Below are 23,784 nucleotides of genomic sequence, written 5' to 3'. Positions count from 1 at the left end.
GTTTTCTGACTATCAATAAACAAGTTAGGAACTCAAACTCCAATGTATTTACTTTCATAGAATCAGGGAATCTCCACCATCCAGACGCCTCCAGATGCCGTTCCTGTGCCAGCGACACAGTGAGAGAGCTCCTGAGCCGGTTCAGACAGAGACACTTAGTTTGTTCCCCATTTACTGAGCCAGGGCTGTGTGCAAACCCCAGACCTTCCAGCACGCAAACCAACCAGAGAGCTAGCAAACGGCGAGAAAACATTCTCTGAATTTAATTGGAAGTGTATTGGATTGAAATCATAAATGTCATCTTTAAACTGCCGATGCTTGGTCAATTGGCAGGACTTGGAAAAACTAATGGAACACTGAGTGATTTATTTGACTCAATCCACTGAGTCTTTCTGAAACTAGCTCTCAGAGCTAAGCTAATGCAGGTGCTGTTCTCTGTTGTCATGCTAGCATTAGTAGCAGAGGTTAATTCACACATGAGATGATGATGATGCATGAGTCCACTGGTAAGATCCACCTTAGCATTTAAATCTCCACATATGAACATGTCAAATGTATTCCAAGGCTCACTCTTTTCACTAAGCCCCTGCCAAGCTGTTGCTACGTGTACTGGCATATTGTTTCTATAGCGTACATATGCAAACGACTGCTTATCTGATGAATATTCATTTTAAAACCATGCTTTAATCTCCTGAGTCATTGCTGGTGTTTGGAAGATAACAAGCTTCCTCTGCTTTGGCTGTTTATCTGTTGGATTGCTCCGTGTTCGTCTACGTGCTGCATCTTCGCAGTTGAAAATGGAGCTTAGGAAAACAACATGTGAAAGAATAGCTCAGATGGAGTACAAATCCCTGTTGCTCTTCAACATCAGTTGACTCTGATGGAGTGTTGTAGCCCAAGCTCAATTCAGTTGATGCTGAATTATCCATTGAGTGCGTCTGAAACTGGCTGAATATGGTATTGAAACCAAAGCCTCAGAGCTCAGTCCAGATGAATAGCTCTGCTCTGGTTTCTGTTAATCCCCCAAACCCCCTGCCCACACACGTATACACACATATACTCCTGCAGGCCCCCCTAAGGCCCCCCCTAATCCTCCATTCGGTGGAAGTGAATGGTGCTGGTGTGTATGTGTGTACAGTAGATACAGAGATGCGGTGATACAGTAGACGCAATAGGTTCCGAGCACTCTGTATGTCTCTGATGTGTGTGTGTGTTTGTGTTGTAAGTGAAGCAGGTCTTCCTTTGGCAATGCTGGATGTAATTTCAGCTCTCAGCACATCACCTTTAAAGAGCTACGAGAGGATGCGACTGTCTAAGGTTGGATCTGTCACTTGAGCCATACACTGGAACCGGACGCACACTCAGATGGGACTGGACTGTCACTGGACTGGGGGGGGTCTTCGGACAGTGAGAGCCCTGATCTATCTGTGTGTGGTGAATTCAGCCAGAAAAATGCACCCATAAAAGGCCTTCATGCGCTCAGCTGGACTGCGGTGGTGTTAAAAGTGTCGCTGGGGTGTAGCTGAGCCTCGGTGTGGGTTTGAAATCACAGAATGTGTTTACTCTTGCTGGCCTTGTGTGTCCGTTCGACGCGATGACGCTGGACCTCACAGTTTAAACAAACAAGAATGCAGTCTGTGTTTTGGCTGGAGATTAAATTGCCTCCGCCCTCCACCCGAGGCTTCATCCATTATCCAGTGGGCAGATGAGGCTTAAGAAAGGTTGACATGCCAAAGACAGACATGCTGATGAAACAGATCCACAGATCAGAGTGACAGGAGGGTCACAGTGTGCTCTGGACTCACTGGAGTAGCACAACCAGATCCTGCTCGAACACACGGTCACTCCGAGGTGAAGATGCCTTCGCTGTGACACATTTCTTAAGCAGCACTGTAACCCAGTAACTACAGTAGAAGAGGCTGTTCTGGAAAAAGATTAATAATCTGTTGTGAAAGGCCCCAAGTTGATGCTATGAATGTTCTGTGATCCCAAATATCTAAAGCCTTAAACATATATAAATCTCCAGGTTCATAATTGAGAACTACTTTATCGTTAATGGCAGAAACACACTGTGGACAGGGTGCCATTCTATCATGGGGCATCTCGCACACTCACCCAGTCTACCTGGAATCACTGGGCGCAAGGCAGGAACACACCCTGGAGGGGGCTCCTCACAGACAGTCACCTGGAGGAAACCCACGCAGACACAGGGAGAACACACCACACTCCTCACAGACAGTCACCTGGAGGAAACCCACTGAGACACAGGGAGAACACACCACACTCCTCACAGACAGTCACCTGGAGGAAACCCACGCAGACACAGGGAGAACACACCACACTCCTCACAGACAGTCACCTGGAGGAAACCCACACAGACACAGGGAGAACACACCACACTCCTCACAGACAGTCACCCGGAGCAGGACTTGAACCTACAACCTCTCGGCCCCTGAAGCTGCGTGACTGCGACACCAACCTGCTGTACCACCGTACACTAATGTGTTTTATAATTTGTGGGAAGTGCTGCATAAATCTCAGTATTTTGTTTTACTGGAATGGAGGAGAATGTAACTCGCTGCCTCAGAGGAGATTCCTCTGAAGTAGTACTTTCTTGCACACGTTGAGACCGCTGCCTCTGAAGGAGCTACGGATTGTTTTACAATAACACCCTGCTGCCTCTGAGGAAGCAGAGCATTATTGTATGTCTTTCTGCAGTTTCTTCAGTAGCAGCAATAATGTACTTCTTTAGAATCTGCCTCAGAGGCAGCGAAGCATTCTGCAGCTCCCTTAGAGGCAGTGAGTTACATTATCCTCCATTTAAGCAGAACAAAACTGTGATTTTTGCAACATTTCTAACAAATTATAAAACAGAACTAAGTGTAGAGTTATAAAGCAATTTCAGGCGAACAACAAGGGTCTACACTGTCATAAATATGATCTCTGTAGTGTCACCCTCAAGGGTACATTTCAGTATACTTTAGTTATTTAATCTTTAGTATATTTTCCAGTATGACTAAAACCCTGTATATGCACCAGAATGTAATTACACTCTCCCTGGTTCCTCAGGTGACATTTGAGGGGGATCCGCAAATTCAAACAGGAAACAATTTTCAGTCTCGTGGATAATTTCATTAATGATTCAACGCGTTAATCTTGAACACCACTAAAAATATATGAATAAAACAAAAGGGCAGGTCAGTTTCCCCTGCGACCCCATTTGTAAATCAAGCACTGCCACATGGGGTTGCGACCCTTAGTTTGAAGGCTTGTTTGACTTCTAAACTGTGTCACTATTAAATAAATTAGTTGCTTTCAAAGAAAAGGTGACTGTCTGTGAGGAGTGTGGTGTGTTCTCTCTGTGTCTGTGCGGGTTTCCTCCGGGTGACTGTCTGTGAGGAGTGTGGTGTGTTCTCTCTGTGTCTGCGTGGGTTTCCTCCGGGTGACTGTCTGTGAGGAGTGTGGTGTGTTCTCCCTGTGTCTGCGTGGGTTTCCTCCGGGTGACTGTCTGTGAGGAGTGTGGTGTGTTCTCCCTGTGTCTGTGCGGGTTTCCTCCGGGTGACTGTCTGTGAGGAGTGTGGTGTGTTCTCCCTGTGTATGCGTGGGTTTCCTCCGGGTGCTCCGGTTTCCTCCCACAGTCCAAAAACACACGTTGGTAGGTGGATTGGCGACTCCGTAGGTTGTCCGTTGTCCGTAGGTGTGAATGCGTGTATGTGTGTGTATGTTGCCCTGTGAAGGACTGGCGCCCCCTCCAGGGTGTATTCCCGCCTTGCGCCCAATGATTCCAGGTAGGCTCTGGACCCTAAGTTATAGTTAAAATTATATACACTAGCTTCGGTTATTCAAGTTTATCTACACTAGCATACATTATTGTTTACGTTACCTAGAATAGTGTAAGTTGCTGTTTAAATTACACCGACTAGTGTCAATTAGTTAAACTTACAGTGTAATATATAGTTCCTTAGCCACAAAATAATGAATTTTATAACAGTAATTTATCTACATTTTCATAAGTTCTAATATTAATTGGAACAAAATAACAAAATATCCATTATTAATAGGGCGTGAGATTGCAGACATTTGACGGGCAGTGTATTAGTGAATCAGAGCAGGGTGAGTTTCATGCATTATTTGCCAATGGGAAAAACAGAATGGAGCTGGGGTTATTGAAGAGTGAATGGGGATGTGCTGGATTTAACACACACAGACTGAGCTGACATGCAGATAATGGACGTACCCATGAAATATTCCGAAACAAATCCCTGCTGGTGCTGAGTTACTAATCTGCCGCAGAGGCCGGGTCACTGAGGCATGTACAGCTTCACAATGCCCCATCAAGTCCAGTCCAAATAAGCCTGCTCAGGTGAAGAAGTAGCTCTCTGACCCAGACTCTGCTGAAAACGCTGAACCCAGTTAAACGGAGAGACGTCAAGAAGGGCTATATATATTTACATTACTAGGCCTGTAAACAGCCAGCATTCAGTGAACAGTAGTCATAAACAGTCCGGTAATTCTGGATGATGTCATGCAGTTTAAATAGGTTCGTTCAGCAGTCATTCCCAGGCTTATGAGTCCACTCTGTGACAGAAATGCAATTAATTATCTATTAAAGCTGTATTCCTATGGTGTTAAATTGCCTAATCCTAATAAATGAGGTTTTATTTGTCGTTGACATGCAGTTAAACACACGACAAATGAGACGCAACAACAGAGTGCCAAATAAATACTCTACAAGTCCAAATGTGGGGTGGCACAGTGGCGCAGCAGGTAGTTTCGCAGTCACACAGCTCCAGGGGCAATTCCCACTCTGGGTGACTGTCTGTGAGGAGTGTGGTGTGTTCTCCCTGTGTCTGCGTGGGTTTCCTCCGGGTGATTGGCTGTGAGGAGTGTGGTGTGTTCTCCCTGTGTCTGCGTGGGTTTCCTCCGGGTGACTGTCTGTGAGGAGTGTGGTGTGTTCTCTCTGTGTCTGCGTGGGTTTCCTCCGGGTGACTGTCTGTGAGAAGTTGGTGTGTTCTCCCTGTGTCTGCGTGGGTTTCCTCCGGGTGACTGTCTGTGAGGAGTGTGGTGTGTTCTCCCTGTGTCTGCATGGGTTTCCTCAGGGTGACTGGCTGTGAGGAGTGTGGTGTGTAGTAACATGTATAGCTTTAATAATTTTGAAGCTGCAGAAAAGGCAAACTCTATATCGACACCCTTGATTTCAGAGGAAATTGTGGACGAGCAGGTGTCCACTGACTTTCCCACAACACCTACACCCGACAAATCCAGGCTTAACAGGCTTAACACTGTTAAGCAAAAGAAAAAGTGGCTCTGTCAGATTTAACGCTCCTGTTTCACTGGGGATTAAAAATGTATGAGACTTAGTTGAACTATTTATCTTTGTCAACAAAAACAGGGGTAAGAAAGAGGTCCCATTATAAACAGTACAACCTCTAAGGACATAGAGAGGAAACAGTCCCAGATGCTCTTCTACGCATGGGGAGTGCCCCCCAGCTCTAATGAAGATTGCCCCCACCAGTGGGGAGTGCCCTCCCACCATCCCCCACTTGCTGATCCAGCACTGATCCTGCTTTCTCTTCATGGAGCATAAAAATGACTGGAGAGAAATATAGAGAGGGATAAAGGAGAGTGGCCATTATCAGAAGGCAGTCTATCTGGTAATAGAAATCATTACGGAGGCATCATGAATAAATAATGTGTCTTTTTTCCTTTCTTCTCTCTCTCCCTCTCTCCTTTGTCCATTCTCTTTCTCAGCAGGGTTTCCTCTTGCTTTCCCAGAGTTTCTCTGTATCTAGAAGGCGAGAGAGAGACTTAATTGAAATCTAATCAAGTCGATGAGGCAAGTGAGAAGGACTTGGTCTACTGCTGGAGGAGTGGGGGAGATGTAGGGGAAAAAGAGATGGGAAGAATATGGAGGAAATAGGGTCATTTTTCCAACTCGACAGAATGGAGTAGTGTGATTGGTGCTACTGCTTAATGTATATGAAGGCCAAGAAATGGAACCCACTCTATAAATCTACACTGCAGTCATTACCTTTTGGAAACACATTCATCTCGACCTGCTTTGGTCACTGTAATAACGAACTTTCCCACCTTCCACTGAAAGAGACTCCATCTTCAAGCTGTCGAGGACATAACCATTACAGAGTGGCCATTACTCATCAAGAAATTAGATCTTATCTCCCAACTGCATTGAAAACAGCAAATCAAGACCAATCTCTCACAGTCAGTACGTCTCGGTTGATGGACAAGAAACCATATCAATAACATTGTGTTTTCTATTTTAAAAAAGAAAAACTAGATTCAAGGTCCATGTAACAGTCACAATCGTTTATAGCCAACGTTGTTGGTTTGCCATTCTACTGTTCAAGTTTTGCGATGGGCCCAGAGCCTATTGGAATCATTGGATGTAAGGCAGGAACACATGCCCTGGTCAATCAGAGCCCTGCCGAAAAAATACTTGAGCTGGTCATTCTGGTTTAGCTGGTTGACCAGTGTAAATCTTAACCAGCTAAGGGTATGTTTTCATGTAATTTGATGGTTTAGCTCAGGGGTGCCCAACTCCAGTCCTGGAGGGCCGGTATCCAGCTAATTTTGGTTATACCTCTGCTCACACACCTGAGTCAACTCATCTGTTAATTGCCAGGTTTAAGGGGTGTGCTTTAGCAGAGCAATCACCAAACTTTGCTGGATACCTGCCCTCCAGGACTGGAGTTGGGCACCCCTGGTTTAGCTGGACAAAAAGCATGATCAACCTGACTAAGCTAGACCACGCTGAACCATGCTGGTTGACCCCCATGACCAGCATAAAGATTCTGGCTGACCAGCATGACCAGCACCACCAAGCATGACCAAAATCAAATGCAACATAAGCTAAGCTAGTCAAGGTCTGGTTAACCAGCTAGCTTAGCAGTATAGGGTATGCTTGGCCTAAATGACCAGCTTTCCAACCACTTTGACCATCTAAAAACCAGCTACCAGCTAAAGCTGGTCTTATGCTGGATTTTTCACCAGGAAGGGCACCACACATTCACCCAGTCACTCACCCATTCACTCAATAATAATTTTACACGGCAAGTCTACCCTACCTTTTCCACACACCTCCAGGGAAAGTCTGGTACTAACCGTGGTCATATACTGCCCAATACAGCAGGAAAAGGACCAATCACAAGTCTGCTATTTAGAGATGACGTGTAGAAGGCGACAGACAGCCAATCAGAACGCATCTAGCATAATCCTGACAGTGAGGCCAGCTTAACGCACTTAAAGTATAACACTCTCCGACAGGTTGTGGCTGTGGCATCTGTGGCAACAACATCACACATCGCACATCAACAAAGCATAGTGTCTGTAACACTACTGGACACGCAGGTGTATTAGCTCATGGTCAGATACTCATGCAGAAAAAGAGAAACTATTTAAACATTTTCTGTGAGCTGTTTACATTTGCGTACATTTGCCCATTTGGCTTTAATTACTTTGTTGTGGCTCTTGTGCTGGAAATGATCTCATTAAGCCGCACTTAAAGTGCTCTCTGCTTCCTCGGCGTGAAGAGTGGAAATGCTCCTGTCAGAGATCATTAAGCTGGAGCTGGGGTTCAGTCGAGCTGGCTTTAGGATAGACGGTTTGTGGGGGTGTGCTGCATAACGAATCTCAAGCTCTTGCCCAGATATGATTATTTTGCCTAAACTGCTTTGCTTTGTAAAGAACAAAAAGTCAAACCTGAGCTGAATTGTGAATTCTCTGAGCTCATTTTCACCATTCTGAATGTTTCTCTTTGCATGTGAAACTTTCAAATACATGTAGCTGTGTAATCCTGTAAAGCAAGTGGCTTGTGCTATGCTTTATGGCAGCTAATCCCCAAACAACTTCCAACTCTGTCTTGGTTTTATCTCCTGTGTTAGCAATAGTAGGCCTGGTCTAAAACACTTCCAAAAACCCATGGTGGTGCGGTAATACAACCTAAATCTACTTTACATACACTGAAGAAAAGGATGCCATAGCAAGTGAAATCACACTAATATAGCTAATATACTTGAATTCTCGTACATACCTGAACATACATTCTAGTACATACCTGAATTCTCCATATTTAATCAGTACTCATCCTAGTGCACTTACATAAACGCGGATTCAGCTCTGTAATCAGATGAGAAGGTAGGACAATTCTGATATGCCTGCACTCTATGTAAAAAGCGCTACAAAATCAGAACAATGCATTTTATATAATATTTATTGAATTAATCCATTCAAAAAAAATCCTGGGTGGTCATTGTTTCCCTCTTAATAAGAGGCTATCTTTTGCAGTGAGAAAGATCTATTTGTTTGGATCAATGGATGTTATATTCAAGAAGCAAGCCACATAAATTGTACACTTGCTAATAATACATTAAAGCTAGCAACAGCCACTTACAGGTATGCTAGCTCATCTCCTCCAGCTCCTCTTCACTGCTAGCAACGTTAGCATTTTTGGATGAAGTATGACTTTCCCGAGAAGATTCTTCACAGAACGCTGCTCCGAACTGAAACTTTAATTGGCCAAATGAATTTTCGTCTGTTTCCAGACAGTTGTGGAGCCATATGGAGGAAAAATAGTCATTTTCTTGCACCGTAATCAACCAGACAATGAGGGAACAGGAACATCTGCTAGCATAGCTCTCTAACAATAACAAGTCAAATAGCAACTAGGCACATTTAGGACTTGCAGTTATCTCTTGTTCAAACACTTATGTACTTTCTACTATCATACACACACACACACACACACACACAAGTTTCACTCCTTCATGTTAGCCACGGACTTCGTAAAGTCCTACCAAAACAGTGTCACTGGAACTAAGCACACTTGGAGTAGAAGCCTAATTGCTCAGTTATGTTATGATTTTTAAGTAGACATATGCTAGCATGGTGCTCATGGGCAGGAAAGGCCAACTGGGTCTGGATTCCTGGGTCTGGATGGGAGCATTGTCACTAAGCATTGAACTTGCATTCTCTGGATGACTGCACCCATCTATAGACATATGTGCCACATCAACAGTGGAATCATTCAGATGTGGAGCTGCTTAGGTTTCAAATCACTGTAAACATTATGGGCTCAACAGTGGTCCACAGAAACAAAGAACCATTTGAATGCGTGTGTGTGTGTGTATGTGCCGGTGATGATAATATCTGGTTGTGTGACGGCAGCCTGTGTTGAGTAAATCCATCACGTTGCAACTAATGGGGGCTACTGGCCTTTTGATTAAGTACTGCTCTTGTGGGACATGAATACGATGAGCTAGCACAAGAACCTGCATGCCATGTCTCTCTCTCTCTCTCTCTCCATACCTCTCACTCCTTTTTATGCTAATTATATGTGCTAATTCTGACATATGCTAGCTCAGTTAAGACAAGTGTTTCTTTAAACTTTGTTCCTGCCCCTGTCCTTGTCTCCCATGCACTCTCTGCATTTGCTGTAGCTCATACATATTGCATAGCAACATTAAGGTGATTGTGTGTAATTACTGGAACACATGGAACACTGCTAATCGCATTAGCATCTGTGTACAGCAGAACAAGCCAATCCAACACTCTTTTATTCCATTAGCTGAACTCAAGAGCTTCAGTGGTTGTGGACATAGTGGGTCAGTGTAAACTAACCCTAACTCTCAGGGTGCAAAAGTTTAGGCAGACTTGGAGTGTCTACCAACCCACAAACTGTGAAATAAAAGAAAAACCCAGTTGTGGACAGCCTAAGTCTGAAAACACAGGATAAAATGAGACACTCAGATTTTGTGCTGCCTCGTGTAGAGACTAGAGAATTGTCTAACATTCTCATCTGAGTAGCTCCAATCACAGCGCTGGAACCACAATGTGAGTGACTAAAGACAAAGTTATACAGAGCAAAGCAAACACAATGAGTACATAGAAGTAAGTGTATAGATTAAATATTGAGAAAATGATGAACTAGAACAGAAGAGACTGAATGAACATGATATACTCGTGATATAGTCATGTTTTTTGGAAACTGCAATTTGTGACGTAGTCGCATATTTTCGACATTTTCTGCGACAATATCACAATCGTAAGTGAATGGGTAATTACCATAGAAACAGTATGCGACAGTAACCAGAAAACTCTTCCTCATTACAGGTGTCATTACTCATAACATAGAAAAAGGCATAATGCGAATTACACAACATAGGTTTATATTCCAACAAAGGCATAAAGTATTTTATTATAATATTTCTTCTAAGCAATGATTATTATTGGTGTCCTACTTTAGCTTTAACTCTAACAAGAACATTTCTTTCACTTAACGCTATTTTGACTAATTTTTAAATATGTTTAAGGTTAATACGGAAAAGGACATTTCTCTAGCCATATGCGTCAATATTTTCGGAAATAATGAATTAACGTTATAACGTTATATTAGTGTATATATATTAGTAACGTTATATTTTCCGTAAATAAAACTAAGACAGTGGTATTAACGGATGGTGATGACGCCTTAATGAGGAAGTGTTGTCGTGTTACTGTTGCGTATTGTTTCTATGGTAATTACCCGTACACTTACGATTGTGATATTGGCGCATAAAATGTCGAAAATATGCGACTATGTCACGAATTGCAGTTTCCTATATGTGTGACTACATCATGAGTAGGTGTGAGACCGATTTGTCCTTGCTCCTGGGCTTTTGTGCTGAACTGAGGTGTGGTTCAATCTTATTTAAAGGAACAGATGCTGAGACTGCCTCTCCTGAACTGGGCTGAATAGTCAGGGGGAGAATGTTGCTGTGTTGCTTGTACCTTGTGGTATTTTGGTATCCCCCTAAAAAAATCAGCCTAACATGTTATAACATGTCTGAAATAAAATTAGCATGTGATTGGATTTTTCAGTGGCTGTTAAAAGTGTCTTAAAATCTTATTCCAGTACACTTTTAAAAAATAAAGTTCCTACACTGGGTTCTTTGTGCACTGCAATAGAAGAACCACATATTGTTCTTTATGGAATCAAGTTGATCTTCTAATGCATCGCTTAAAGAACACTTTCTAGCACCTTTATTTTAAAGAGTGTATTGTAAATGCCAACCTATGGGTGGTAATCCTCCTCTTGGGTTTGATCAAACCCTTAATTCTAATCCTAGCCCCAACCTGGCCATTCACACTTTAGCTCAGTCTGAGCTGAGCAAGCATCCAGCCGCTTGTTGATTTCCCTTCTCAAGGTGTAAAGGGTTTGTTAGAGCAGAGACCTCTCCACTGTACCTGGACATCCCTACTCTAGCTAAAGGAACCATAAAAAAGAACTAGGTGAAGAAGAGAGGAATAATACTTCCAGGAAACCCTGGTGTGCTAGCGAAGAGGTGACAGCACACTCTCTCTCTCTCTCTCTCTCTCTCCACCATCTCCATGGTCCCATAGGGTAACCCTACAGCTGAGAGGACACGTGGCCTAAATCGCTAATTAGCTGCTGACTATTTAAGGCCTACCAATCAATCCTGAAAGGACACGACTACAGATATCTGCTAGGTAAACATTCCTGTAAGACCCATGCTTTGAAAAGCAATACGTTGAATCAGGCCAAAAACCAAGGTGGTCATTTTTATGAGCTTCTTTCTTAAGACTCTAGGGCCCCGAAGGAATTAATACATCTTGGGTAATCCACTGATCAGTAGACAGCAACAAATACAGTTTGAAACAGTTTTGTTTTGGTACAGGGCTGGATAAGGGCATGCATGCATTCATTCATTCATTCCACAGTCACGATCCCTTCATTTGACACTGACTAGGGAATGGTGCACATCTGCAGTGGGGGTAGTTTGATGCAGTTCATAAACAGCGTGAACAGAGGGAAAACATGAACATATTGGGAGAAATAATATAGCTATTAATTTTAGTAAGTTTCAGACATGAAATTGTCAAAGGTGGGGAAATCCTATTGGGAGGGTTTTGCCCACTTTTGCTTCTTTCAATTTGAATGGAAAACCTCAGGATTTACAACAGATGTAACGAAAGCCATAGAAGATTTGTTCAGACACAAGTAAAAATCGAGAGATGCTATAAATCTTTAAAGTAGTTGAACTTAATAGTTGGGGTCTTAATAACAGTGTTGTCCTCTTAGAGGAAAAGGAGGTTTTGGATTTTAAGAGCATTGTCATAGGTGATTTCACAGCCATTTTGTGTTCCATTGTCAGGACTTTTAGCTTGTGACTTTGGTGGAGCTTTTGACCTTTGAGTTGACAATAAAGGCTGTTTGAGCTCAGGGTTGAGGCTTTTAGCCTTAGTTTTTGGTGGAGCCCTTTCTCTCATATGGAGCCATTTAAAAGCTTTTAAAAAAACTAAATAAAGTGCTAGCTGTGTTAGCTAGTGTAGCAACTAGCTAGCTAAGAATTAAGCTAAAGCAGCAGCATTGATGTTTTAAAATTTGGAACGTCTGTTAATTCTGGAGCTTTTGACCTTTGAGTTGACAATAAGGGCTGTTTGAGCTCAGGGTTGAGGCTTTTAGCCTTGGTTTTTGGTGGAGCCCTTTCTGGGGTGGGGTTTAGTGCTAGAATAGGTTTTCATATTTCACTTATTGATTTGAACTGAAACTGGCTGGCTGCCTCACTTGGGTGTGTTCTGGGGCTTGGATTGAGAAAAGTTCAGCAGGCAATGGACTGTGCAGAGTGGGAATTTCAGAGCTGGGGGTTTCACAGCTATTGTGTCTTCATTTATAACACTGTTTCTCATATGGAGCCATTTAAAAGCTATTAGTGAAAGGGAGAGGGAAGATGACAACGTTAGAGAAAATGGTTTGATGCTATGAGGCACAGTGTGAAATAACTACGCTGATCTATGGCGTATATTCTTTCTTGATTGATTTGAATAGTAGGTCCACTGCACTATTCTTTCACTGTGGTTATGGTTGAAATGCAATGTTGAATATTTTCAGGAGTTGATTGTTTAGATCTGTTGATTATATACACTATATCTATATACACAAATAAAAAAATGCTTTACTTCAGTTTCCACAGAATCAGTCTAGCACCAACAGAGCAAACACTAATCAAGTTCTTAAAACATTCATTGCATATTTAAAGGGTGCCGCTTAAAATGGAATTATATTATTTTTCCCAAAATGATCACAGTTCTGGGCTCCCAATGAAATGTCTGTGAGATGCTTTTGTCAAAATACCACAAGGGGGAAAAAACAAACAACAACACATTAGGTTTCGGGTTTAACCGGCACTTTTTAGAACGGCCAGTTTGATCTCTATTGGTTTAGATCGATACCATACTAAAGATGATTATTTAAACAGTATTTTTATTATTATTTATTATTTTGGATTATTTTATTAGACGTTTTAGATTATTTTAGAATAATTTTAGTCAAAATCTAGTCAAAATGTATTTGCTAAAGCTTTTAAAAAACTAAATATAGTGCTAGCTGTGTTAGCTAGTGTAGCAACTAGCTAGCTAAGAATTAAGCTAAAGCAGCAGCATTAATATATTAAAATTTGGAACGTCTGTTAATTCTGGAGCTTTACCAATAACAGAATAAAGTGTTTAGTCCAGAATGAAGCTGCTATGGCCCAGTATTGTCATTCTATATGAGCAACATACCATATGTGTCCTTAAAGTCTACACATGAGTTAATTTGCTGGTGACTGGCTTATGTTTGGCATGTGCTTGTTTTCCTAGCAGTGTTTTCTATGGCACTGCTCCAAAAACAACTTTCTGAAACCAAATAGCACCTTTTTTTTCAGAGGTTTCCATGTCTTTGTAATTAAGATCTACTGTACGTGTGCAAAAAATAACTCCTAGCACTGCCTCGTTTTTGGATGGTGCTGAGTTCTGGAGGCTCAGTAAGTAGGTGAAGTTGGTGCGTGGTGAGGCGATTTGTCCCAGTTAAATGTACAATAAGATATTTGGGGGAAGAGTATTTTATAAGGCAACACTGATGTCACCGTTCTTTCCCCCTCATTTTTCTTGTATGAATATGTATGGGCAGTGGAGCTATTTTTTTTTTTGGGGTGTCTCTTTTTAGAATAGGAATTATTCATCTACAAACAGACTCATTGAACTGGAAACAAAACAGGTACTGCAACTTTAACATGAACGTATAGCACTGATAGTGTTCCTGGTATTTATTAGATTAGATTAGATTAGATTAGATTAATGAGTTACTTAATGACTTATCTTTATGGATAGTGTCACAGCCACACAGCTCCAGGATCTCAGAGTCCAGAGTTAGTTCCTCACTTCATGCCACTGTTTGTGTTCTCCCAGTGTGTGCATGGGTTCGCTTCCGGTGCTCCAGTCTCCCCCTACAGTCCAAATACAAATGCTAATAGGTGGATTGGCTGTGTGGGACATTCCACAGGTGTGAATGTGTGAGTGACTGGGTGAATGACTATAGACTCTCCTCTGTTCACTATTCATCTAATGACCTGGGTCTTTGAACTGTTTAAATATGGCTGCTCCCCACAGGGGTCCCACTCGGTGGAGCATAAACTGGTTGATTCAGGGACCACAAAGCGATTGATTCTGTTTCTCATGAGTTGCATTTTAAAGTTAAAAGGCTAATGTATAAGTGGTGTTTGGTAATTCTTAGTGTTATAACAGACTTTTGCTCCTACTTTTACGGGAGTCTGAATCTGATCTGAGGTCAGCTGTGTGACTGAGTCCAGTAAACACTGACCCATGGGACTCATTTACTCCAGGAATCAGGGTCAGCTGCTGCTGTGTGACTGTAACTGTGAGAATTAAAAGCTATGAACTGCGTCCAGCAGCGTGATAACCCCCATAACAGCAGACAACAGAGCTGAGGTACGGCAAGCCTGAGGTTTTTCCTTTTCTTCTTTTTCTACCTCAGTCTTCTCTCAGCCCATTTCCTCCTCTCAAAGCCGGATCTTTTCAAAAAGAGTGAATTATTGATGGCTTCATACCAACTGCAGGAGTGGCTCGTGTCCAAATGCTGGAGTTTTGCATTAAAAACAAAAACAATGCTCTATCTCTAGTATGTTTACTGTCAGGAAAGTCTAAAAGTCAGAAAAAGATGCTTCAGAATTTATCATAATAATATTTAATAATTTGTAGTTAGGGCCGGGACGGTGGTGCAGCAGCAGGTAGGTGTTGCAGTCTGTCTGTGACACGGGTGACTGTCTGTGAGGACTGTGGTGTGTTTTCCCTGTGTCTGCGTGGGTTTCCTCCGGGTGAGTGTCTGTGAGGAGTGTAGTGTGTTTTCCCTGTGTCTGCGTGGGTTTCCTCCGGGTGAGTGTCTGTGAGGAGTGTGGTGTGTTTTCCCTGTGTCTGCGTGGGTTTCCTCCGGGTGACTGTCTGTGAGGAGTGTGGTGTGTTCTCCCTGTGTCTGCGTGGGTTTCCTCCGGGTGACTGTCTGTGAGGAGTGTGGTGTGTTCTCCCTGTGTCTGTGTGGGTTTCCTCCCGGTGACTGTCTGTGAGGAGTGTGGTGTGTTCTCCCTGTGTCTGCGTGGGTTTCCTCCGGGTGCTCCGGTTTCCTCCCACGGTCCAAAAACACACGTTGGTAGGTGGATTAGTGACTTGTGAATGTGTGTGTGTCTGTGTTGCCCTGTGAAGGACTGGCGCCCCCTCCAGGGTGTATTCCCGCCTTTCGCACAATGATTCCAGGTAGGCTCTGGACCCACCGCGACCCTGAACTGGATAAGGGTTACAGATAATGAATGAATGAATGAATATGTAGTTAACTGGCTACTTTCAAAGACTGTCAAACACATTCGACAGGCTAGAGGATAAAGCAGTTACAGGAAACGAATTAATTAAGTCATGGCTTTGTTTTTCTTTACCCTATAAAGAAGAACAAAAGTGTTTTATTTATGTTTGTGCTGCAGTTAAGCTGAGTTCTGTTGATTCTCTTTTTATGGCTTTGTATAACATTGACTTGAAGAATGCAGTAATCAATCTAGCCATCACATCTCTGTCTCACTCTCTCTCTCTCTCTCTTGGTCATTGAACTCACTGCAATGTCAGAAAACATGGTCTTCAATGAACAGTGTCTCCAGTTGCACACATTGTTACTATACTTTATCATTTTTGTTTGTTTGTTTTTCCATTATTGGGGACCTTGAGATATTCCTCCCATTATATTTTCCTTTAGACTGCTGTCATATGCTGTGTTTAAACACAGTGTAAAGATGGAATTTTTAAAATATGGGAAACAATTTAAAAAAATGACACAAATGTAGATGAAAGTCTGTTGTTCAACGGTGACATTATACACCGCTGTTTATCAGACGTCTTTGTGAGCTCCAGAGTGTTGCAACGTTGTATGTGAGTATGGATGAATATGTGCATATTCATAGCAGTTCTACTGCAAGCGCATTGTAATTGTTAGTGCTGAAGGTAAACAGTGCTGCTAAAAATACCCTTGTAACCAAATCCTTCTATTTTAGGTGCAACTCAATAAGCCGTGTGGGACTGCAGTGGCCAAAGCATGTTGGTGTGCGGATGGCTAGAGAATCCTCGTAATAAACGGTAAGGTGAATGAGTGTCAGTCTGCTGTATTCAGCTGTAGTCCTCATGCATTATTCAGAGTAAAGGCTAAAGTGGAGCTTGTGAATGTAAACCTTCACAAAACGCCTCCCCTGCTGAACCTTCGTCATCACCGCCCTCCTCCTCCTCCTCCTCCCCAAACATCGCTGGTTAGTTTCCGTGAAATTTAAGAAGGAAAATGCCTTGCTGTGTGGTAACCTTTTAAAAAAACATCTCACCGTGTACATAATGTGGTTGCATCATCCTCGTGCACTTGGAGGAACAGCTACAGTGTCTGGGTCTTGTCTTCTGTCTCTGAGCCTCAGATTAAAACAACATCTCAGACCACCTAGTCAGAGGCCATTTTAGGACTGAGGCAAGTGGAGTTTGTTCAGTCTCTTTTTCAGGGATTAACATCTAAACATTTACTTGCAATCACAGCCATCAAACAGTTCTTGCTAATAAGCTTTTTGCAGGTCTCCACTGGATTCTTGACTTCTCGTCTACAAAGATCTACAGGTCTCTGAGTGTGATCGTTTCCTCCAGGGTCTTAATGAAGTCCCCTTTTCTCAAGGTCTTATTTAAATTTTTTAATTTATTTAATGGATGTGTGGCCGGCTGGATGAAAGACAACCCAAATTATTACATTTCCACCACCGTACTTGACTGGTTCTTGAATGAAAACCAAATCTCTGTATCCAAACAACTTCATTTTCAACTCATCCATGAAAATCCATGTGCTTTCACAATGTCAAAGGAGTCCCCTTTGTTGACGTACCAGCCTTGAGCAGCATCTGCTTTTAGATGCCACCATTTACGCTTTTAGTACGGGAATTGCTCTGATTTATCAGGTTGGCCTTGGCTCCTTGCACTACCTTGCTTACCAGCCCAGGGGTCACATTCCTGAGAGTGTTCAGGTCGAACTACATCTACTTCTTGATTATGACTTACACTGTGGCCACTGGCCCTTGGAAACAAAAGGATATGGGTTTATAACCTTTCTCAGACTTGTGAGCGGCAACAGTGTGCAACCAGTGGTCCTCACTAAGCTCTGTGGTTGTAGCCAAAAACAAAGATGGCAGCTGGAGTGGCAACATGGTTGCCCTTTGCCCGGGCAGCCGCAGTTGGCTGGCTTCCTCTGGCCAAGAAGACCATGCCCAAGCCACCTGTGGACAAGAAGAGCCGCAATGACGAGATCCTGATTGTCAATGTGAGTGGCGTCCAGACCTGGAAGAACACCCTGGATCATTACCCCAACACCTTGCTGGGAAGCTCAGAAAAGGAGTTCTTCTACAATAAGGAAACTCAGGAATACTTCTTCGACAGGGACCCGGAGATGTTGCATCATATACTGAACTAAGCCACATTACCCAAGGCAAGAGTGCATCCAGGCCTTTGACGAGGAGCTGGCATTTTACGGCACTGTACCGAACATCATCGGAGACTGTTGCATGGAAGAGTACCGCGACCGCAAGAAAGAAAACCAGGAGCGGCTAGCTGAGAACTAGCATTTGACTAGAAAACTCATGCAATAGCTGTTCCTCGTTTGTAGTTGATTTGCTGCTCTAGAACATAACAACAAGTACTGAAGTATTTGCTCACAAAGTATAACAAACATAAGATGTATGTGTAACTTTGAACATGGCATATTTAGTAACAGCCCCTCCCCACCCCCAAAAAATTGTTAAAATAACTGTAGCACAAAGTCTTGCTATATTTTGCTTGTTCATTTCAAGTCCATACAGTGACAGAGTGATTAAAGTCTGAAGTCCAAAACCAAAGCAATGTGGCTACACTCTCCAGATGATGACTGAAACTATTACATAACTGTGCTGCGCTACATTTTCGACTCACAGTTCAAATTTATTTTGTTTTTCGTTCCTAAAATGATTCTGAAAGTGAATGATACAAACGAATTTTGTGGTGAAAATTACACTTGACATTAACAGAACTGGGACTGCAGACCAATTCCAGTGACTACACTAAAGGTACTGCACGGTTAGGGACGATGATTGATTCTGTTCAACTTCTAAGCTTTGGATGGATGTGTGAGCGCACGGGAGACAGAGAGAAAGCCTCAGTGTACGAGAAAGAAGAGAAAAGTGAGAGAGAGGGTGGGGGTTGAGCAAGCAAATGAGAGCGTGCGAGAGAGAAGCAGTGCGGGAGTGGAGCAGCGCAAGCGGAGGAAAGTGGAAAGAGGGAGTGTGTGTGTGCGAGAGAGAGAGAGAGAGAGAGAGAGAGAGAGAGAGGCTAGAAGGGCTAAGCATTACAATCACTTCTTCTCTACCCCGTACGTGATATGCCAAGAGTGCTGCAGAGGATTGGCTCTTTCCAGCCTGTCCCTCTTTTTCTTGTAATTTCTTTTTTTTTCTTTCATCTGCTTCCTGTCACACAGGACCAATCCATCCTTCCTGGATGCTCGTCTGAAATGGGAGGTAACTATGATCCTTACTAACCTTCAAAATAGGTTATTATTTTTTAAAAAATAGATGTCCATTAGAACGTTGAGTTACTGGGCTTGTTGACTGCTCATAACTTCATTACAGATTGGCAGGACTTTTCACCTCGTCAGCTCGCCCTGTCCCAATTTAATTTACTCCAAGAGCTTTGGGATGTTAAAGAGAGTGCAGGTATTGAATGCCAGAGTTTGTTTCCTTGTAAAATGTCAGGATTATACCTTTCTTCTTGGATGACGGCAGTGTACTGTAGAGTTCTGAGCAACAAGCTATGTCTTGGACTGACATGGCATGGGAATCGATGTAAGGAAATTAACATGTGGATAAAGAGCTGCATAGTCCTTTTTTCTTGGCTGTTTTCGCTGGAATGTTGTGCTTTTTCTTCTGGGAATTCTGTGTATATAATTGGTACGTGATGCAGGAAGTGTGGTCTAAGCCGATATTGATTTCTGATTGTGTGAATGTGTGATAAGTGTGCTGGGATCGGTCTGGGGTGGGTCATCTGCCCTTCAGTAGGACTCCTTCGAGCTGGCAGTGTTAATATTGCTCTGTCGTCATTCTTTCTTAGTTGTTTTTGATGGAATATGAATTATTTATTCATTGATTGAGATGCATCATGAAGTTTGGGAGTTGAGAATTAGTTTAGATAACTGTCTATTTGATTCTGTTTTACTCATCAACTGGCTGAATTGTTTGTACAGTACTGAAGTGTGGGTATACAGCCCTACTCTTCACTTTTATAACTTGGTACTTGGTGCAGAAGTAGTACCATGTTTTGAGATGCGTAAACAAGGGTAAAACCCCTGTAATTTCGCTCTGTCTTGTGCACAATCAAATCTTTTGAAAGTTTTAAATTCCTCATGAGGAGCCTTTTGCAAGCTGATCCTACAGCGTTTCTTCAAACTTGAAAAGTGCAAAAGCAGAGGTATAAAATGCAGAGCTTAACAATCAGAGTTGTACGGTATCTAAAGCATTTTTGTTTTGCTTTGACAGGGAGAAAAAAGGAGCCCCCATTTATGGGATAGAGGTGTCTGTGATTCCCTGAGATATCCATTCAAAAGCCTCGACAACCACCAGTGAAATCGAGTAGCCACTTAAGGCTCACCTAAATGGGAGGGGAGACACTCTAAAAACCAGAGAGAAAGAGAGAGTGAGAGAGAGAGAGGGCAACAGTAAAAGATTTGCCTGATCTTGCAACTTTAAGGACCATCATCACAATTTAATAATAGTTTAAAATGCGACAGTGCTGCAATAAATCTGCCTTCTTTAGGCAGGGTCTGCACGGAAGAGCCGCAAACTTCTAGATGCTTTTTATGAATATTACCAAAGCACGGAAGGTTTCCTCTTCAAGCACAAGGAAGAGGCATATCTAAACCAGGTCTGTTTTGGGCCCATCTTCTCTATTTTGGGTCTGTAGAAGATAGCTTGTCATGTGAGTTCCACGGGGTCAAATTTGTCCATGGTAATCCAGAGGGATAGCTGTATCAGCCCCTGAAGATGAAATTGCATTTGCCTCTACCCACTCAAGTCACAGGATCTGTCCCCTGTGAATACAATGGACAAGCAAGCTGAAAGGGACTAAAATTCGACAAACCGGTCTGGCTGTTGAAGCCCAGTGCTCGGATGATCAGTTTGGAAAAACCTTTTCTGTTCCTCTTGCTTCGAAAAGGTTTGGAGAAACCAACTCAGGGCCTGTCACCACTCTCTACGCACACCCAATTTCTCTGGTAAAAAAAACTGCAGTCCCCAAAAAACAAAGATGGCAGCTGGAGTGGCAACATGGTTGCCCTTTGCCCGGGCAGCCGCAGTTGGCTGGCTTCCTCTGGCCAAGAAGACCATGCCCAAGCCACCTGTGGACAAGAAGAGCCGCAACGACGAGATCCTGATTGTCAATGTGAGTGGGCTCCGGTTCCAGACCTGGAAGAACACCCTGGATCGTTACCCCGACACCTTGCTGGGAAGCTCAGAAAAGGAGTTCTTCTACAATGAGGAAACTCAGGAATACTTCTTCGACAGGGACCCGGAGATGTTCCGTCATATCCTGAACTTCTACCGCACGGGTAAGCTACATTACCCAAGGCAAGAGTGCATCCAGGCCTTTGACGAGGAGCTGGCATTTTACGGCATTGTACCGGACATCATCGGAGACTGTTGCATGGAAGAGTACCGCGACCGCAAGAAAGAAAACCAGGAGCGGCTAGCTGAGGACACAGAAGCAGAGATGGCCACAGACACTCCTTTACCCCCAAACAGCACACCTCGAGAGCGCCTTTGGCGAGCTTTTGAGAATCCTCACACCAGCACCATGGCGCTGGTCTTCTACTATGTCACAGGATTCTTCATTGCAGTGTCAGTCATCGCCAACGTGGTGGAGACGGTGCCATGCCAGCCGCTCAAAGGCAGCAAAAAGAACTTGCCTTGTGGTGAGAAGTACCAAGTGGCCTTCTTCTGTATGGACACGGCTTGCGTGCTTATCTTCACCTTTGAGTACCTGATGAGGCTCTTTGCGGCACCCAGCCGCTGCAAGTTCATGCGCTCGGTCATGAGCGTCATTGATGTGGTGGCCATCATGCCCTACTACATCGGCCTGGTCATGCCCGAGAACGAAGACGTGAGCGGTGCCTTTGTCACGCTCCGTGTCTTCCGTGTCTTCCGAATCTTCAAGTTCTCTCGCCATTCGCAGGGCCTGCGAATCCTGGGCTACACCTTGAAAAGCTGTGCCTCTGAGCTCGGCTTCCTCCTCTTCTCCCTCACCATGGCAATCATCATCTTTGCTACCGTCATGTTCTACGCTGAGAAAGGCACCAAGGGAACCAACTTCACCAGCATCCCAGCCTCCTTCTGGTACACCATCGTCACCATGACAACACTGGGGTTAGTCCATCTGTTTTTTCTTGGCTTCTTATGAAGTGTTAGTTATTACAGAGATGTGGAGATCAGAACTTAGATCGAGGACATGGCCTTTCAGAATGAAAACATGTTTGTTGCAAAACTACATATTTTCTCCACTTTACAGGAACAGTTTGAGCAATTATCACTGCATATATTTTATACTTGACAAACCATGTGGAGTGGCTTTTCTGGCATAGGGAACTCTTCAGTACAGACAAAGTGCAAATCACAAACAAATTTTAGACTTGATTTTTGTCAATTTTTAGGGCATGACACCTCATGTCTACAACTACAAAATGAAGTGTTTTTGAAGTTGCATTAAAAGTTTGTGGTTTGAAGCAGATCTTTGGCAACTTCTAGGTCAAATGCAAAATGACAATCCAGACCCTTCTTTTTTAAGTTTTCATCCCCACACTTGAAGTACCCTCAAGAATGTTCCAGAAAGGGTGTACACTTGAATTAGAGTTGGGAATCCCTGCTTCCAATTCTGCTCAAATGATCTGAACTGCATTTGAAGCCGGTCTGGTTCTAACTTACAGCAGTGAGAAACTCAAAGTTTGCAGGTTTATAGTTTGCAACCCTTTCCTTGCACCAACACCGTAACTGCATACGCAAACAAGATCTGTGCTTTGGTGAACTGAAGTGCACAGGCTATGCGGCAGCATTATGGCAGCTTGTGAAGAAGGCGCTGAGATCCATTAAGGACTCTTGGAAAATTCCCCCGTGCTCGAATCCACTTACAGTTTCATTTCTCATGCATGCTGCTGACAGTGTCCTTACATACAAATTCTCAAAAAACCTCCGCAGTGACTTAGGAAATATAAAACACTGCAGTGATTCCCAGGGCTGGGGATGCCATGTGTTGCGCAATTGCACATTTCCTCCCTAAACTACAGCTCATGAAGTAATGAAAAAGCCCCACGTGAGTTGGCTCAGGTGTCTTACAGCAGCAAAAATACAACACATAATGTGTGAAATGCACAGGTCCACAGGACTGAGATTGGTTTGTTATCACATATCTTTTACTGGGCTATTCTGGGGAGTGTTTTTTTTGTGTGTGTGTATTTTGCTGCAGTATATGATACTTTCAATTCAATGCATTTTATCGCAGAGAGCAGATAGGTGCAAATGAACACAACTGCGAAGGAGAATTGCGTTTCTAGGATCGTATTGATATTTTATGACTCTGAAAGAGGACTATTGAACTGGTCTGCAACAAATGAATGTGCATATGTGTGTGTGGGCCCATGGACTATCACCCATTACATAGAAATGCAAGGAATTGGCCAGGTGCCCCCTGAGCTCCACTAATACTAATGCATTTTGTTTCTAGTTGCTACACATTAAAAGACCCACAAACAATTTGTAAATTGATATGTATTTGATTGATTATCTAGGCATATTTTTTATGTTAGAAGGTATAATCCAATCCTTTAAAAGCCATTCCGCCTGGTCCAAACCTAATGGTAATTCTTCTTCTCAGGTATGACTGGGCAGTATGTCAATATATTATGTGATAGATAACATTCAGTACTCATCTCTGAGTGTACTGTAGGTATCACCGACACAGCAGCTGATTGGAGGTCAGCCTGTTATGACACCACCTTACTTTCTTTATTTTCTTGCTGAGTGTGCTAAGATTTATGGTGTTATGTCTTTGCCAGTAGAGGTTCCAGTTTAATGTGGAATGGTCTGAATTCCTGGGACATAATTCACATCCAGATTAAAAAGAGGTCTGCACTTTCAGGTTTAGATTTGAAAGCTCCTTGAGATGAAACATTGCTTTTTCAAGCAAAGGTTTTCCAGAAAATCCAAAGTCATATTGTGTCATAACCCATATCAATATGTCTGTCACTCTTTAACAAACCTTCTTATTGTTTTAAGCATTTTTAATATTTTAATTGTTTATGTGACCATGGCCTTTTAAGGGTGGTTTCCCAGACAGGGTTTAAACCTAGTCCTGGGCTACACA

The 23,784-nt window shown here is 43.0% G+C and overlaps 1 protein-coding gene across 1 annotated transcript in view; it reads left to right on the top strand.

Annotated features, from left to right (window-relative positions):
- The first annotated feature begins 20,207 nt into the window (after nucleotides 1–20,207).
- The window catches only part of kcnd1 (potassium voltage-gated channel, Shal-related subfamily, member 1), an 87,230-nt gene continuing 83,653 nt past the window's right edge, over nucleotides 20,208–23,784 (top strand). Inside the window, exon 1 of the mRNA XM_066643693.1 lies at nucleotides 20,208–21,794. Coding sequence (XP_066499790.1) covers nucleotides 20,680–21,794 — 1,115 coding nt within the window. The 5' untranslated portion in view covers nucleotides 20,208–20,679. The remainder of the gene's footprint in view (nucleotides 21,795–23,784) is intronic.

This window comes from Hoplias malabaricus, chromosome 14, assembly GCF_029633855.1.
Source record: "Hoplias malabaricus isolate fHopMal1 chromosome 14, fHopMal1.hap1, whole genome shotgun sequence".
NCBI lineage: Eukaryota > Metazoa > Chordata > Actinopteri > Characiformes > Erythrinidae > Hoplias > Hoplias malabaricus.
This window is presented reverse-complemented; position numbering and strand designations above follow the sequence as displayed.